The 18,430-nt window shown below is 37.9% G+C and overlaps 2 protein-coding genes across 2 annotated transcripts; one reads left to right on the top strand and one right to left on the bottom strand.

The window, feature by feature from the left end:
- The first annotated feature begins 3,480 nt into the window (after positions 1-3,480).
- Positions 3,481-15,631, top strand: LOC112055002 (probable tubulin polyglutamylase ttll-15). The gene is made up of 7 exons (XM_024094968.2): positions 3,481-3,654; positions 5,060-5,817; positions 6,394-6,556; positions 9,550-9,636; positions 12,827-13,035; positions 14,310-14,526; positions 14,964-15,631. Exons 1-7 carry the CDS (start codon positions 3,622-3,624, stop codon positions 15,072-15,074), a joined length of 1,578 nt encoding a protein of 525 aa, XP_023950736.2. The 5' UTR covers positions 3,481-3,621; the 3' UTR covers positions 15,075-15,631.
- LOC112055001 (integrator complex subunit 11) lies at positions 15,097-17,973 on the bottom strand. Its single transcript, XM_024094967.2, has one exon. It carries the CDS (start codon positions 17,691-17,693, stop codon positions 15,906-15,908), a length of 1,788 nt encoding a protein of 595 aa, XP_023950735.2. The 5' UTR covers positions 17,694-17,973; the 3' UTR covers positions 15,097-15,905.
- Positions 17,974-18,430: the final 457 nt, after the last annotated feature.

The following is an 18,430-nucleotide window of genomic DNA, read 5'->3' as shown; positions in this document are numbered from 1 at the left end:
TTATTGCGAAAAAAAGGATGAAGAGGTTAAAATAGAGGTTGAAAGTTTGTATGGGATTTCTTAATTTTAAAAGATAAAACCTTGAAACTTTATATTTAAGCACTTGATAAAACATAATTAAACATTTGTTCTACCGTTTTTGAAATAGGGGTAGGGGTAGGGGGTAGGGGGGGGGGGTAGGGGGATGAAATAGGGTTTGAAAGTTTATATCGATTTTCACGCGGACGAAGTCGCGGGCGTCCGCTAGTATCTACTTTATAGGTGGAATAGATAGTTTCCAGTAGGAGGTGATTCGCTTTTGTTGTCGCAAACAAAGTTTGTTTGTCAGCGAGACTGGAGCCGGCGCCGGCTTGGCGTGCATTTCGGGTGCGTGCGATCGATGCCCACCACTCCCGCGACGAGAGACGCGGCGGCGCCGGGCCCGGACAGCGCTGTCACTTCGCGGCGGTTGCGCTACTGTATGTAGGGGTCAAAAATTCTAAATTCATTTCTATCAAGTAGGCTCAGTTTACAAGCACTTTTGACCAGTCAGTTGATGTGTAAAGATTCTACCACCGGTTGGGAAGGCTGGTTCAGCTGAAAAGAAACCGGCAAGAAACTTTATTCTTGTGCATAGTCTTGCCTTCAAAATCAATATCAAAATTCATTTATTTCAAGTAGGCTCAGTTTACAAGCAATTTTGATACGTCACTTGATTATTTGTAAAAATTCAACCACTGGTTTGGAAGGAAGGTTCTGCTAAGAAGAAACCGGCATGAAACTCATCAGTTGCTCTTTTTTAAAAAAATCATACAGTATTATAATTTACAATTGATGACAACATTACAATTTCTTATAGTTTTACTTCCTGTGTGAAGGTGGAAGCTGATCCAATGGCCCCCAAGCGCTTTGGGTGTGCCCAATTTCCCTTCTTCCTAACCTTGTGGTACCTACTTTATGGTATGCACGATGCAAGTGAAATAGGCACCGCCATATTATCCTTGACTGCTATGTCGCGTGCATGAGTAAAGTTATCCTTAGAACAGATATAATTATTCCATCGTGATTTTATTTGTAAACTAGCTGACGCCGGGCGGTTTTACTCGCGTGGTCTCCGTTCCCGTAAGAATACGGGGATAATATATAGCTTATAGCCTTCCTCGATAAATGGGCTATCTTACACTGAAATAATTTTTAAATTCGGACTAGTAGTTCCTGAGATTAGCGCGTTCAATCAAACAAACAAATTTTTCAGCTTTATAATATTAGTATAGATAAGAGACACATTGAGACAATATTGATTTATTTTTGTGGCGCAATTCAGTTCGAACAAAATTATTAGCAAGCCGTTTTATTTAACTACAGTTTTTATGTTTATTAAACAACGTTAGAGTTGTCTTGAAATAAATTATACTTTTTCTAGATTTTTCGTGCGAATGAGGACTTAAGCAGGCAGTATCATACCTCACCGCCGCCGGCGCCCGCCGGGCCGTCTGGCGCCGCCGTAAACTGTAAACAGAGAAACAGACAATACGCAGAGAACCGCAGCATCGCTCTAAGTGCTCGTTTGTATTGATGATCGTTTTTATGGCATCTATTGATTTTATTACTGTCTTGTGTTAGGGTAACTCAGTGGCGCGCACTACATAGACGCACAATTGCATTGCCTAAGGCAGCGGTTCCCAAAAGGTGTTCCGCGGAACCCTGAGGTTTCGTGAAAGGCCGTCAGGGGTTCCGCGAAAATTCAAGATTTCCATATTGTAAACTTCACAGTTACAACACAGTGTATGTTTCACTAGTGATAATATTAATTGACGTATTTTTTTTTTAACCTGTTTTAAAACATTGCATTCTAAAATTCCATGGCACCATGTAGGAAACCGATATGCTTCTGGCGCGCTACCACGCGCCACGAGACGTAACTGTATTCCCGTCTTTAGTTTACTTCTTTTCTAGGAACTCTAGCTTAAGGGTTCCGCCGAAAAATGGTGAAACAAAAAGGGTTCCGAAGTCAAAAAAATTGCCAAGCCAGGGAAACGCTGGCCTAAGGAACCTGAGAGCTTATAAGCCTGCGTTGGAAAAGACTTTTCCATTTTGTACAATGCCTACCCTAATAGAAAACCTTGTGCACTTGTGGCTTCAAACCACCAGGTTTTAAATTCCAGTCCTTGGTTATGCTATGGTGTACCGAGATTTTCTGCCTTGGAAGAAATTTTCAGTAAAAATTCTCAATCCGGATGTTTGGAAGTTGGCGGTGTAAGGTGTTAAAACCCCGTGCTTCGAAGATCACGTAAGGTTTGAAACGAAATCATATCAGATTATTAGTAGGTACGAGTACGATATACAAGAATGTAGTTTAAACGTAATATAAGTGAAGTCAATATTTTAAATTAGAAATTCGCAATCGAGTTGCCATCGTGCACTTATGCCATAGAGTTCTTTACATTCTTACCCAAAAATTTAAGTGTGTATTGTCGGAAAAGCTTGAAAAAAAAAACTCGATCTTTTTTTCAAGCTTTTTCCGATTCATGATGTTGATTATGATACATTCAGCTCTTAAAAGGGGAATGAATCATCACCATCATGAATGAATGAATCATACTTACATTATTACTTACATACTTATTTATTAGCACTCCAATTGCAGATTAGAGGCATAGTCAAGGCGGTCATAAAACCTGCCTTTTCTATTTAAACCAATGCAAAAAATCCATTGCAAAATCGAATGTTAATCTAGTAGGTATATCTAATGGTAACCTTTACCATTAGATATACCTACTACACCTCAATACTTAATGGAATGCGACTGAAGCATCTTGTGTGGTTCAAATGAAACCACAGTCCGCAGCCTAACGTGCTTCAAATATTAGTAATAATAATTATACACTGTTTAGATATAAGTAGTTCTAAATAATATGTACTTACCTACTAAGAAAATTTGGCAAATATATATGTAAGTTAATGGGTGTAAACTTTCATTGTACGAGACCGTTAATAGAAAGTAAAATTAATATGATATATGCATTTTAAGTTTAATATGACGTGCCTCAAACGGTGAATAAAAAACATCGTGAGGAAACCTGCGTGTGTGAAGTTTGCTAATCTTCATTGGCCCAGTGTGGTGGACAATTGGCCCCTCTGAGAGGAGACTCGAGCTCAGCAGTGAGCCGAATATGGGTTGATAATGATGATGTCAATGTCGCTGTTAAATACCCTAAACTCGCCAACCCACTTTAAAGCAACGTGTTGGGTAAGCTCTCAATATATTTTAATAAATAAATATGGCCCAGGGCCCAGCTATAAATAGTAGCTGGGCCCTGTAACGTACCTAAATGTATACGAATCTATTTAGTATTCACATGCAAACACTCTTAAACATCTCATTCATAGTACATTTCCCATCACTGCTATATGACCTTAAAAAGCCGGTAGCTACCATGTTTTTAGAAAGTTTGTTTTTGTCTTTTTCCAACGCATACGAATTAGCAACCGATCCCTTTCCAACATCAATCCGTTCATTCTCATAACGTATGTGAAGTTCTGCGGATATGCATTTACGTATAAGAAAATAAATAAATTCTAGTCATTATTTTATTATTTTATAGTGTTTTTTAATGTTAAACAATTCTTACATTGTTTATAATGAAAGAAGAACAAAGTATTGATACTATTAAGGTACGTAGATAAAATTAAATAAATTATTTACCATTTAAGTAGTTATTTATTTATTTGATCCAATAGTGATTGTTACAGTATTCACATTATTACAATCTAAAAAATACAAATACAAGGCTCTGTACAATTAAATTAAAGTAGACACGGCATGCTTATTTTCGTAATATTAAAATAAATTAAATATTACACAAATCAGTTAACATGAGAAATATACATTTTAAACCTATAATAAAGAATAAATAAAAGTATTTAAATATTAAGTTAAAATAGATGGAAGTTTATTTCGATTAATAAATAATAGTGATTTATTTCGCTTTTCCTGGATTTTTCTTGTGTTACATTTTCGCGAAGATTCGCAATATTTAATGAGTGTTTATTTAATATTTTTATTTTTAGCTATTAATGCCTCTTTTTGTTTTAATCTCATGTATAAATAAATAATAATTAATACGATTAAACCTTTTATTGTTTTTTTTTTTAATTTTAAGTTTTAAAACATCCAAGCATGCTGTAAGCCGGAAAATTCTTGTTGGAAATTAGATTTAAACATGTTATAGCACCTGTAACAATACTTAGTCAAGTAAATTGTGATATTTTAACTTAGATTAGGTAACTTAACTGCGTAAACACTATGTGTATGTTCACTTAGCATAAGGAAACATTTCGATATCCTAATATTTGCCTGAACTTGAAAATTACTTTTGTTTTATAAGTTTCGTATTTATCTAGGATCTCTACATTATAAAGCATCATTTACACAATTGCTTCACAGAGGTCGTAATCAGTGGCGTGCATATGGTTATCGATCAGGGTATGCACTAGTAAGAAAAAAAATCACCAAACTGGGAAAATCTGCATTTGAAAGTATTAAGAAAACATCTTTTAGGGTATGCAGGACTTTAATGCATGTATGAACTGCGCGCCAATGGTCGTAATATTAGTTAAATCTAAAGTGTTACATAGCATCCAAATCTCATCATCATCATTAACATGTTCGGCTCACTGTTGAGCACGAGTCTCTTCCCAGTATGAGAGGGGTTAGGCTAATAGTCCACCACGCTGGCCCAATGCGGATTGGCAGACTTCACACACGCAGAGAATTAAGAATTTAAGATAATTCTCAGGTATGCAGCTTTCCTCACGATGTTTTTCCATTGCATTTGATACACATCCAAGTAGGGTTAGATAAATATTAAATAGTAATAATGAAATAAAAATCTTATAATTTGCTGATAATAATAGATATACAACTAAATAGATACTCAAAACAACCCTTGAGTCCATATAGCTGAGTACTCTTTTTGTTATAACCATCTCAGATCGTCATTAAACACTGTGCTACTAAAACTATTTGACCTAAATATTACAATTACTACATTACCTAAATATTATATTTTATTTTTAGACCAAACAATCGCTGGATACCAACGAAAATGTCTCCGATATAAATGACGAACAGGAAAATATCACGAGGATAACAAACCAATCTATTAGAAAGGACATAAATGTTAATATATTTCTACTAATATGTGTAATTGGTGTATCTTTGGCCATATTGTTGGAAATAATAAATGTACAAAATAGATCAGCTGTTTACAAAGATAATGTAGCGAACAGAAGGTCCTATTGGGTGTATTCTGCCTACAGTGACGTGGAAAACAAAAATGGCCTCCTCAAACATGTTCATCTGGTCTTAGAGAGGTTAGGATATGAGAAGAGCACGAACAAAACGCCCTGGACCCTACTGTGGTCACACGATTACCCTTTCAGAGTTCTATATCCAAATTTGCATAGATTAAAAACTTATCAGAAGGTAAACCACTATCCTGGCACCGGTTTCATTACTAACAAAGTGGATTTAGCGACATCGAATTCCAAATATATTCCCCGTGCGTTCAAAATTCCCAAAAATAAGAAGGAGTTTTTGGAATACGCAGCAGAAAATAGAGATGCAGTGTTTTTGGAAAAGCACAATCAACATCGGGGTGTTTATTTAAAGAACGTGACCGAAATTGATTTGTCAAGCGGCGAAAGTTTTGTACAGGAGTACGTGCAAAAACCGTTTTTAGTGGACGGACATAAGTTCGATATTGGCGTGTACGTCGTCCTCACGTCAGTGGATCCTTTGAGAGTGTACTGGTATAAAGGAGACGTATTATTCAGGTGAGAAAGCTTATTGCGTACTATTTTCATCTAGTGCCATAGATAATAATACCTACTATACTTACGTTACGTTGCCTACGGTAACAAATCTAGAAAGAATCTTGAACATCGTTCCTAATGCTTATTTTCTTTCTATTCTATTCTATTCACATTTACAAATTGTCCAAATTGTGGAATGATAATATTCGAATTCCCCACTTCCGAGATACAAAGTAGCCTATATTATATTGCTGAATAACCTCCTCTACCGTCCAGTGAAGTCCCATTAAAACAGGTTCAGCTGTTCCAGAGTTTAGCTCGGAAAAACAGATAGCCAAAAAAAATAAAAATTCGTTTTTGTTTTAATATCGTGTAAATAACTATAAACACTTTCGAAAATAGTTATTTTGAAATCAGCCCACGCCCGCGGTTCAGCACGCGGTATCATTCGCGTAGTTCTCATTCCCTTGAATATACGGGGATAAAATATAGCCTATAACACTCATAAATAACGTGGCTTTCTTTTTAATAAAGGAATTTTCAAAATCAGTTCAGTAGAATCCACAAAACCTTTTTATTCTTTGTTTTGGTTTACAGATACTGTCCAGCAAAATACTATCCATTCGACCCAAATAACCTGGACAAATACGTGGTGGGAGACGACTATCTGCCCACCTGGGAGGTTCCGTCGCTGGCGCATCCCTACACAGCCTTGGGGTTCAGCATGAAAGAGGCCTTCGACCATTACGCTAGCTCTAAGGTATGAAACTCTTTTATATTTACGTTATCTACTTAATGAACTCCCAGAAGGTGTCCCAAACAGGAAAAGTGCAAGTGGCCAGAGGAGTGTTTGTATTCATCATATTCGGCTCACTGCTGAGCTGAGAGGGGTTAGGCCAATTAGTCCACCATGCGGATTGGCAGGATTCTCTGGTATGCAGGTTTTCTCACGATGTTTGTCCTTCACCGTTAGAGAACGTGATATTTAATTTCTTAAAATGCACACAACTGAAACGTTGGAGGTGCATGCCCTGGACCGGATTCAAACCCACACCCTCCGGAATCGGAGGCAGAAGTCATATCCACTGTGATATCATGTAGTACACTATCACATATTGAGTTTAGGTAGCAGGAAACTCATAATAACGAATAGATCTTTCTTTTCTTTCTTAGAGATGAGAGCATAGAGGAGTATGATTGGAGTATCACGGAATGAGAGAGATATAAATAGTGTAATATAAAAGAAGTGGTAGATAAGTTATTGGTTTGGGCAGTAGACAGGAAACTGAAATAAGATTATAACAAAAGGCATTTATAAGGCCAGTTTGAATGAATTGTTGGAAGGGTTGGAAGGGTATTGTCCAACGCGAACGTACCTAGACCAAATCTATGACATTCTGAACAAAGGCCAGGTCAAAAATACCCTAAGCCGTCAAACTTGGATTGAGAATGAATGAATTGGAGGAAGGGCCCTTTGGCCAAGGATTCATAGAATCATTAAAGAAAATAATAACTAAAAAGTTAATCCCACACTATAGTTGTAGTTGCGTAAAATCGCAGTTCCTCCAAAAAATTCACCTCAGCGTCATACGAAATAAACTCAGTCAGTATCAACTTAATCAAGTGGTTTTCTTTTATTTTTTCGCCACGTTAATGAGGTAGGGTGTAAGCCGCATTAACTAGCACTTGCCATGTAAATCCGCTCGCCAGACGATAAATAACTCGACAGCTGACACCGTACGCACTTTTTAAAAGGGGTGAAAATAAGGCTTTTCTTATACGAAGCGCTTATTTGCTGAAATACGTGAAACTCTCATCATATCAGCCAATGTATTATGAAATTGTTATTGTTTCTAAGATTTGGTAAAATACTTTTCTTTTTTTAATTTAGTTCTATTTTTATTTAACTTTTATTAATTTTAGTTTGTTTGTTGTTTTAAGTTAAATTTATAATAGTTTTTTTATCGCTGCGTGGCTGTGTTTATCCGTCGTGTCATTTGGATGAGGGTATCAGCTGAAAATCAGTGCTGTATGCTCCAGCAATTGGTTGGATCATGCAGCAAAATGCTGAGCTGATACCTTTTTCAAGGTTGTGCCAAACATGACAGTGTGGTTTGATGCTTTTACTACTTAAGTTTTAGTCTTGCCTTGCTCAGGTGGTTGAGGCATCGGACGCTGCAATAGTGCTTCGGCATTGTGGTGTGTGGTACAATTTTAAAATAAACGTTTTTTCTTTATTTTTTTCTTTCAATGGACGTCCACAGCACATGAGCGTTTTATAGAGACTTCCAAACAACACGATGACCCACCTGAATCCAGCGACTCCCTGCGACTCGCTTGATGTAGTGTATCCACAACGGGGTCGACCATAAATACGCTTTACAGTGCGGGGTCGCTATTCCAGCACCTTGGCACCCCATTTCCATCAGCTCTTTGAATTATGTGCCCCGCGCATTGCCACTTCGGCTTCGCGACTCGATGAGCTAAATAAGTTTGGTTCTTTTGCAGATTTCCTTATTTCTGATCAGATCACGCAAAGAAACTCCAAACATAGCTCATTCAGTCGCCTGCTGTGTGACTCTGAGACATTTATTATGAGGCATATAGTAAGCGACCAAGTCTCGGAACCTTATCACAGAATATATAACAGTTTAAATTAACCATAGGTCATCACTGGAAACTAATCTATAGACTATATGTTTTAGTACCTATATGTCTCTAGTAGAACAATAAACGGGTTTATCATCATCATATCAACCAATGGAGTCCACATTTCGGCACATATTTAATTGATTTTTCTTCTTCTTTAGAAACTTTTCTTTATTTATTCTAAACATTCTTTTGGCGCCTATTTCTGTTAGAGACGTTGTTGGACTTAGAAGTGTAACTTGTTTTTAATAAATTTAATTAGACGATCTTGTCACGTTTGCAGTCGCCTTTACGCGATTAGTAGCTGGCGCCACGTTTAGCCACGACATGTTAATATGTCGATCACCCCTACAGTACTGGTATTAATGAATTTAAACCCTTTACCTGCTACTCGCTACACACTACCCGGTAGCTATCGATTGCCTTACCTTTCTTCGATTTCCTTGTAAACGGCTCTTAGGGCTTACAAATGTAATTAAGGATTAACTATACACTCAGCTACGTGGAATTAATACCTAATTTAAGGTTAATAACATACTCATACTCATGTTATTATTTTATGAATATTAATTATTAGAATTAGTTATACATTACGAACTGCTGTTCATAGTCTTGTTAAAACTTTTTTTTTTTTGCTCTTACAATTGACGGCCTCCGTGGCGCGGTGGTATGCGCGGTGGATTTACAAGACGGAGGTCCTGGGTTCGATCCCCGGCTGGGCAGATTGAGATTTCCTTAATTTGTCCAGGTCTGGTTAGTGGGAAGCTTCGGCCGTGGCTAGTTACCACCCTACCGGCAAAAACGTACCGCCAAGCGATTTAGCGTTCCGGTACGATGCCGTGTAGAAACCGAAAGGGGTGTGGATTTTCATCCTCCTCCTAACAAGTTATCCCGCTTCCATCTTAGACTGCATGATCACTTACCATCAGGTGAGATTGTAGTCAAGGGTTTTTTTGTAAAAAATAAAAAAAAAATAAAAAAATAGGTAATTCGTTTGGAGTTAAAATCACGAAACACCCAAAAAAGGCAGTAAACGAAATTTTTGATGTTCATATTTGGCAGTTCATTCTCATTTATTTATTTACCACTTTCCAATGTCCACAGGGCAAGAACACAACACAGATGTGGCTAGACGTGCAAGAGGCCATCACTGAAGTATTCCTCAAGAAGGAGCACCATATTATCAGCGCAGTAAGTTCTTTTACATATTAGGTTATACTGGTTATAGGTACCTACCTATACTTACTTTTATTACCAATACTGATATTATAAAACTGAAGAGTTTGTTTGTTTGATTGAACGCGCTAATTTCAGGAACAACTTGTCCGATTTGCAAAATTCTTTCAGTTTTAGATAGTCTATTTATCGAGGAAGGCTCTTGGCTATATTTTATCTCCGTATTCTTGCGGGAACGGGAACCACGCGGGTGACACCGCGCGGCGTCTACGAGTTATCTACTAAATACTAGGTGTCGGAACAAACTGTTTAGTGCTGTCTTCCTATTAGCTGGGGAGCCGAAATATAAGCACTAAATATTGGTAGGTACGTAGATTCATAGGGTAATCTAATTTGTCAGATTTGTAATAATAATGATTTTTATTAAAGGTAAAAGCATCCAGTATATATATTACAGTGATATAAAATAATAATAAATAATAATAGAAATAGGTTTAAAACCTACTTATCTATATACTAACTGGGAAGGTTAGAAGACTCTTCCCAGGCGTCATTCTAGTCCGGAGTATAAGCTATTTTTTATTATTGCCTTGATGCACAGATAGCCAATATGTAAACAAAGGGCTGGGCATCCCGTCACAAACTGTCCTGAGGATGCTGTTACGCGGTATATACGTAAACCTTATTAAAATCAACGATATCTCTGTTTTAATTGCTCTACTGTCCGAGCCGGTCTGTGTGGACGGACACTAATGCTTCCGCGACTGTTAGGCCTAGTTCGGACTATTTTAGTATTTTAGTTGAGTACTAGTCCTTAGGCCTAGTTCGGACTACTTTAGTACTTCAGTATTTTTGGGCGATAAATCTTAAAATTGTTCGTACTCGACTAAAATACTAAAGTAGTCCGAACTAGGCATAAGACGTAAGTGCGAAAGTTTATGTAGGTAGGTACATGAATAGTAGACACCTTTCTAATAATACAAATATTACTAACATAAATACATAACATACAACATAAATACATAATTTACTATAACTAGAAAAATTACATTTTAACAAACATACATCATACATTATAATATCTAAGTACATACAAACAAACAGAAACTTTTCCGCTTTATTATTCATGTCAGTATAGTTAAAGAATATAAATATATCTATATATAAAAATATTAAATAGCATATATAGGTCGGCAGTAACAGTCACTTTATCAGTTAAGTACAATCTACTACTTGTAAGAAGATAACACGTTGATAAATAACCGTGGTTATTTAAGTTACGACAAACTATAGAAGCAAGGCATTAGAATTTTAAACACTTCATCCGATCCAAATTCTTACTTATATCCATCCAAACTCCAACATGCAATAACGGAACAGCGGAGAACGGAAAAAGCTCGACCCAATGATTTGTTTGATGAGCTCTCGATGATGATTTGAAGTTATTCATCATCATCATATGTTATTCATAGCCGATGGACATCTACTGCAGGACATATGCCTTTTGTAGGGACTCCCAAACATCACTATACTGAGCCACATGCATCCAGCGAATCCCTACGACTCGCTTGATGTCGTCAGTCCACCTGGTGGGGGGTCGACCAACACTGCGCTTACTAGTGCGGGGTCGCCATTCCAGTACTTTGGGACCTCAACGTCCATCACTGGCAACACGCACTGTTGCGTGCGTTGTATGTTGCCAGGTCTAGTCGTCGGGGTTGGCAGCGGAATCTCTGCCGGAGATTCTTAACACCCCTTGCCCCGCCGATACCGTATCGGCTGCCAGAGCCAGGAATAGCGGAGCTGACGGGGACTAGAGTCTGTGGTCCATCTAGAATTGCCCGAAGTTATTAAGGTTTTATAACTTCAAATCATCATCGAGAGGTCGGGGTTCGATCTCCGCTCGCTTAACTGTTGTCGTACCCGCATATAAAAAAGATTTGACAAATTCCTAATGTACCTAAGTATAGAAAATTTAAAACTTTTCAGTGTGCATTTAAAAAAAAATATCACGTGTCTCGAACGTGAAGGAAAAACATCGTGAGGAAACCTGCATACCAGCGAATTTTCTCAATTCTCTGCGTGTGTGATGTCTGCCAATCCGCATTGGGCCAGCGTGGTGGACTATTGGCATAACGCATCTCATTCTGAAAGGAGACTCGAGCTCAGCAGTGAGCTGAATACGGATTGATAATGATGATGATGATACAAAATTTAAAATACTTTTCAAATTATTTTTCGTCCCCAAAAATCGCTTTTGCGGCGGCATCGCCTTTGTGTCGAGGTCTTTAATGATTACAGCAAGGTCAAGCAGATAAAGCACATCGTCCGTGATGCATTGTACTAATAACGAGGATCTTGAACTGTGAAGTGTTTCAAATTTTCCTTTGATGTGTCCCTTGCATTCTGGCAAAAAGCTTGAAGTAGGTACCTAATAAGTCATTCCCATTCAATTTACAATTTAGTTTATTTTTTATTCAACCGCGGTTAGTTACCTGGACTCAAATCGAATGGCTCATTTTATTTGGCTGAAGCATTAAGCTGCTGAGGCAGTAAGCTTTTTAGCTGATGTAATATTGTATCTAGTAGTATATTTGATTAATAAGAATGAGACGAGATCGCACGCCAGGCAGCCAAGCTTTGCAGAGGCAAGCTTTCTAACGATCCCCGACACCAACGCTGATTGTAGATCTAGACGCCCAAAAAACGTCCTTTACGATCCTGACGATGACATAACGAACGACAATGCTTCCCAGGCAACACAAAGACGAGGTCCCCGATATATGACGTCACCCAGACGTGGGTTTTTAACTCACGATCTCGGGGGCGCCCGGACTGATACACTCAGGCCAAAACACCCTTCCCGAACGGGCCTCCAAGCCGAGGTCCGAGTCTCAGAGGAGACGCCCTTAGAGAGTCGTTCCGTCCTCTATCTTTATTTCAGCCTTCGGGTCTCATCAGGCGATGCTTCTGCGCTCGCCCGTGTACCCGTGTAGCTGTAGCTTGTCATCTGTCATGTCATCTGTCATGTCTGGATCGTAAAGGACGTTTTTGGGACGCCTCTGCTTGAAGTTAGCGTTAAGGTTGTGAGTGTAGTTGCAGGCCTCAACTACTAGTTGGTTGGGATGGAACTCTGTTGTATAGTTATTACCTCTGAATGGTCCAGGCAGTTATAGCAAAATGTTTAATGTTTATATCTTTTCAGCTCCAAAATTACCCGTCACAAGATAACTTCTTCGAGATGATGCGCTTCGACCTGATGGTGGACGAAGACCTCAGGGTGTATCTGCTAGAAGCCAACATGTCTCCCAACCTGAGCTCATCGCACTACCCACCGAACCAGCTGCTTTATGAGCAAGTTCTGTTCAACTTGTTCTCACTTGTTGGACTTGCAACGTATACGAGTGATGGCAAGTAAGTTCTAGTCATCAATATCAGTCTATTACGGCTTACTTCAGTAGGCCTAACATGCAACTAGCTACATGTTTCGTGAGGAGAAATAGACAAATGTCGGCCAATTGCGTCTTAACTGGAATATCGGAATATGTCTTTTGATGCGTTGGGACAAAAGAGATGACACTGACACTACTTCAAGTCATTGGTTGACATTTTGTCTATTTCACTTCACTAGACATACTTATCTTTGGTCACATGCTAGGCATACCTACATTATATTTTAATTAAATTTATAATTAATCCTAAGGTAGCCGGTAGAGGTAGGGTAGTGTAAGTAGTAGTAAAGTAGGTAACCCTACATTTTCAACATTTTACCATCAACCCCTAGTCAGCTAGTATTACTTAGTGATTAGTGTACTGGTAGATTAAGTTTAAATTTATTTAAAGCAAAACTTATACCTATTTTAATACCGCCATTTTTTAACAATAAATATAAAATATATCCTACCTACTTTAAAATATTGTGACTGATATGCAAGCCAAACATACTCGTATCATTTTGTAACAAGAAACGGTTAGATTTATATCAGCAAAAAAAAATTTAACGACCGATCCCGGCCTACTTGTACTAGAATCAGCATAATATTGAAGCAACTATTGCAAAACTGGCCATATCTGATTGATAGGCAAAGATTTTCTACTATTAGATAAGTTACGTGCCTACAAAATCACCGCAAAAAGTGATCCGAATTTAGCTGAACATAGACGTCGACATTGTTGACAATATTTAGGTAGGTACCTATTATTTGTTTAAATAACTTTCGTTGTGTACAATCTGATTAAATTAAATTTTGAAACGTCCGTGGCGCAGTGGTATGTATGCGCGGTAGATTTACAAGACGGAGGTCCTGAGTTCGAACCCCGGCTTTTAGTTTACTCCATTGAATCGATTTTTCACATATAGCCCCTGGTATGAAAAAAATTTGGGTAGTAAAATTCGATGAACGAATGACAGCGTTACATTTTAGTGCGCAACTTATTCTGCGCACCTTTCACCGTGCGCTGCCGCCAACAGCATATGCACGCTGTTGGTGGGCGCGCACGCCGCGGCCTGCTGCTCCTCGGTTGCGCACCTTTCACTTTTCAGGCGTTTGTATTGAGTGTATGCTGTGGGGCAACATACACTTATTTAGACAGTCGATCTGAAAAAGTAAACTCCATTCGTGCGTGCTAACACACTTTTTTTGTTAAAATCAATGATTTTATAGAAAGTTTTCCTACATTATTTTCAGTGAGGACCAGGGTAGCAGAAGTATGATAGCATCACAGAAGAACATAGCAGTGTACAGTGCAGAGTGTAGTTCGACTTGTAGAGATAGCTGCGAAGTTTCTACCGTCTGCAGGCTATGTAGACATTGTATGAGTCCCAAACTGCGGAGTAGTGTGTTGAATGCTTATAGAGAGAACCTCGGTAAAGGAGATTTTAGAAGACTATTTCCACCAATTATGGTAAGTTAAAAAATATACCTACCTATAGGTAAGTATTTATTCGCGTTTTTTTTTTAATTTACCATATTTCTTTTTTTAAATATGACCAATATTCCCATTCCCCTCTAACTAGTCGGGAAAGACTGTATTAGGAGTGGGTACGACAATAGACCAACGAGTCGGGGATCGAACCACCACCCCTCGGTGACGAGTCTGACCGCTCTTACCTTTGAGCTATTGAGGCTCTAAAGCGTTACGCTCGAACTTCGACTTCCATGCGGTTTATTCGGTCCATGAGTTATGGTTTTGATACATAATTTCTCAAGATTTTATTCATTGATTGAAATATGGCGACAATTGTAGGAAAAGTCAAAAGGGAGCAATGCTTTGGTTTTTGCAATATCAATTATTATCTAGCAATATCAATAACATTAATAATATATTTCTATTAATTTCAGAAACCAAAGCAAAATGTAGTTTCAAAGACGAAAAATTTAACTGAAATTAACAGACTGCAATATTTATGGTATCAAGGCAAGTGCAATACTGACATCACTTGGTGTGTTTAATCTAAAAATAATAATAAGACAATTGTTCTTCATTAAACTATTTATTAAACATTATTTTACAAACAAAGGCTTTTTATTAATATTTAACTTAAACTTAAACAAAGGAACTAACACAGGGCAAGACAATCACTATCAATGGTTTGCATGTGATAGAAGCAAAAATTCACTGCCTACCCTGATGACTCACTTTGAACCTGTATTAGAAAGGGAATTTTTCATTTTGTAATTTTTATGCAGTGCCTACCCTTGTTAAAAACTTTGTGCAATCCACTGAGAGAATGATCACACAAATGTGTTTTGAAACAACTCTTCCTTATTACCCTCAATGTTTGGCTATAGTGTTTTTCAGATAGCATGGGTATGGTGACAATTGCCTTATGACATTCATAATAAATATTAATAATGTGAATCGTGGCAAACTTTCTAGAGTGAAAGCTATCTGAAAAACACTTTAGTTCTGCTATTTTCAACTCTTGAGGCGAGCAATGGAATGAAATCATAATCAGTAGTTGGTAGCAAGTTTTACTGGATCTCTTCTAAAAATCAAGGAAGTCAAACCTGAACTTTTAAGTATGTTATTATTTGTAGAATATATTCATTTAAAAAAAAATATGCCATATCTTTTAAATATGACTAATATTCCCATTCCCATCCCAATTAGTCAGAAAAGACTGTCAGGAGTGGGTGCTACAGTAGTCCAGCTGGCTTCAAACCATGACCCGTAATATAGGTAATGATTCTGGGCCCGTTTACCATTGAGTTATTGAGGCTTCAAAAAAAAGTTTGGTTGATTCAGTTGAAAAACTGCTTTACTTGTTTATTAAAAAGTCTTCATTGCACCATTGACTGCAGTAATCCGAGAATATAACTGCCCAAATCTTCATCTTGATTTGTCCATGAGACATAAATGCTTTTGGTACTGTCATCATCTCCTTCAACCTTTATTAGGACAGATTCTACAGAAATGTTGCCATCTGATATTGTAATTGACCAACCCTGCAACTTTTCTGCAAGCAATGTTTTGAGTTTTTCAGCAGTTTTGACAGATGGCCCCGGATCATCAAACCGCACTGTACTGGTAAACCTAATAACATGTCGGTTTATGCCTATTTCATCACAGATTTCATCCAGGTCCAGTAATGACAGTCTATTGTCTTTGACACAGAGCACACCATGAACTACTCGTCTCCTTTTGGGGTCCGGTGGCTGTGCGTTGTACCTGACAGCTTCGGCTTTCAATAATCGTAAAGATACATCAATAGGAATTTTTGTTGGAGTATTTATGACAGTTGTTTCTCCATTAGCAGGCATGTAACAGCTGATTTTGAACTCCTTTTCAATTTTGTCCTTCAAAAACTCCATCTTTTGAGCCTCTCCGTGCACTAGTAACACATTCTTTGGTTCACAGTATTGAATCAGTTGCATAATGCCCTTAGCGTCAGCGTGAGCGGAGAACGACATGTATTCAACAGCCATTTTGACTTCGACTACTTGACGGTTCTCAAACTCTACTTTCTTAGCACCGTTTAAAATTTTATGACCAACAGTGCCTTGGACACAGAAACCAGGCATAATCAACATGTTTTGTTCGTATGGTGCCCATTTTTTAAATATATTCAAGGACAAGCCTGCATGTAACATGCCCGGGGTAGCAAACACCACCATTGCACCTGGATTATCAATATAGGATTTATCAAAAGGCTTGATGTGTTTAAAATCAAACATATTTCTCTGCACAAAGGTCTTCCGAATCTTCTGATTGGTCCATGTGATGAACATTTTGTAGTAATTATTAGCTTTTTCTGTCAAACCCAATGCAAAGTACACAGGATATTTCAAGTTCATGCGTTCCCAATATGTCTCCAATAAAATGCATAATTCCTGTGCTCTGCCCAAAGCAAACACTGGAATAAGCACTTTTCCTCCTTTTTCGACACACTCATGTACTTTTTTCAAGAAATCTCTTTCACGGCAGCGTTTTGAATCTCTTATGGTAGTTGCGTATGTAGACTCTGAAATGAGCAAGTCTGGTCTACATTTATCTATCCACGCAGCTCCTAGATGCCTGTCGGGAGTCATGTTATAGTCTCCAGTGTACACTACAGACTGAGAGCCAACTCTGATCCAAAACATAGCAGCACCCAGCACGTGACCCGCATAATAAGCTTTTATTTCCAATTCATTGTCAACCATGACAGACTGGTGCAGTGTAACAGCGGTTACTTTTTTGATACAGTCTTTGATCATTTGCGAGGTGAAGAAATTAGATTCTCCTTTCCTTTCTACAGCGACTTTTCTCATGTCCTCGAGTAGTATGGGTGCTATGGCTTTTGTCGGGTGGGTCATGTATATTGGGCCAGTGTAACCCACCATTTCCGACATGTACGGAAGGGCACCGCAGTGATCTAAATGGAAATGCGATATAATTACGCAGTCAATCTGACTAGTGATGGGACCTTCTGGTACGATGTAGGAGAAGTCGGGGAACCGCCTCTCGTCGTTGTACCCCATATGCATCCCGCAATCAAGCATGATGTTTTTACCCCCCATAGACAGCAAAATACAGCTTCTGCCGACATCTTGGCCAGCGCCTAATGGAGTTATCTTAATATCCGGCATACCGACAGGGATTTCTTAGTATTCTCTTGGTTTAATAAAGTTTTAATTATATTATGTTGCTGCGTAGTAAACACACACTATTTCACAACAAGTACGAATATTGCAAAGTTCATTATTTACAATAGTAAAAAGTTTCTGATTGTAAAGGGCAAAATAATCACAAGTTGTTAAGGTTTTTCAGGATTTAGCTATATTTTTTATTAAAATGAAACTTCGAAACTTGACCATAACCTTCAACTTTTTGACATTAACTAACACACACAGATTAAAACTAAAAGGGAAAAATAAGAGAACACACAAAGGCCTAGTTCGGACTACTTTAATATTTTAGATTTAGTCGAGTACGAACGAATAACGATTATTTTTGGGCGGTAAATCCATAAATTGTTCGTACTCAAATAATTACTTAAATATTCTTTAAGGCCTATCCGCCTATCTGTCGTTGATTTTACGCAGTTACATACGTAGTATCTTTGACGCAGTATCTATTAATCTGTGGCAGTTACGCACACATAATTGACCTTTTTTGGTTATTCGTCTTTGATTCGTAGTCACACGTTTAGAAATGCTCTAGTCGAATAAAATTTTGACTAATGATCAAATCATTCGTTTAAAATTTTATGAAAAAATTACAATGAGAAACACAGAGAACTTTGACAACAGGGTACAGATGACAAAATGTGTGAGAATCTGTTAGGAGTATTAGTGTTCTGTGGTGAGAAATGACAAGTGTCAAT

Source organism: Bicyclus anynana, chromosome 16, assembly GCF_947172395.1.
Source record: "Bicyclus anynana chromosome 16, ilBicAnyn1.1, whole genome shotgun sequence".
Lineage (NCBI taxonomy): Eukaryota > Metazoa > Arthropoda > Insecta > Lepidoptera > Nymphalidae > Bicyclus > Bicyclus anynana.
The sequence above is the reverse complement of the archived record's forward strand: the minus strand, read 5'-3'. Positions and strand labels throughout refer to the sequence as shown.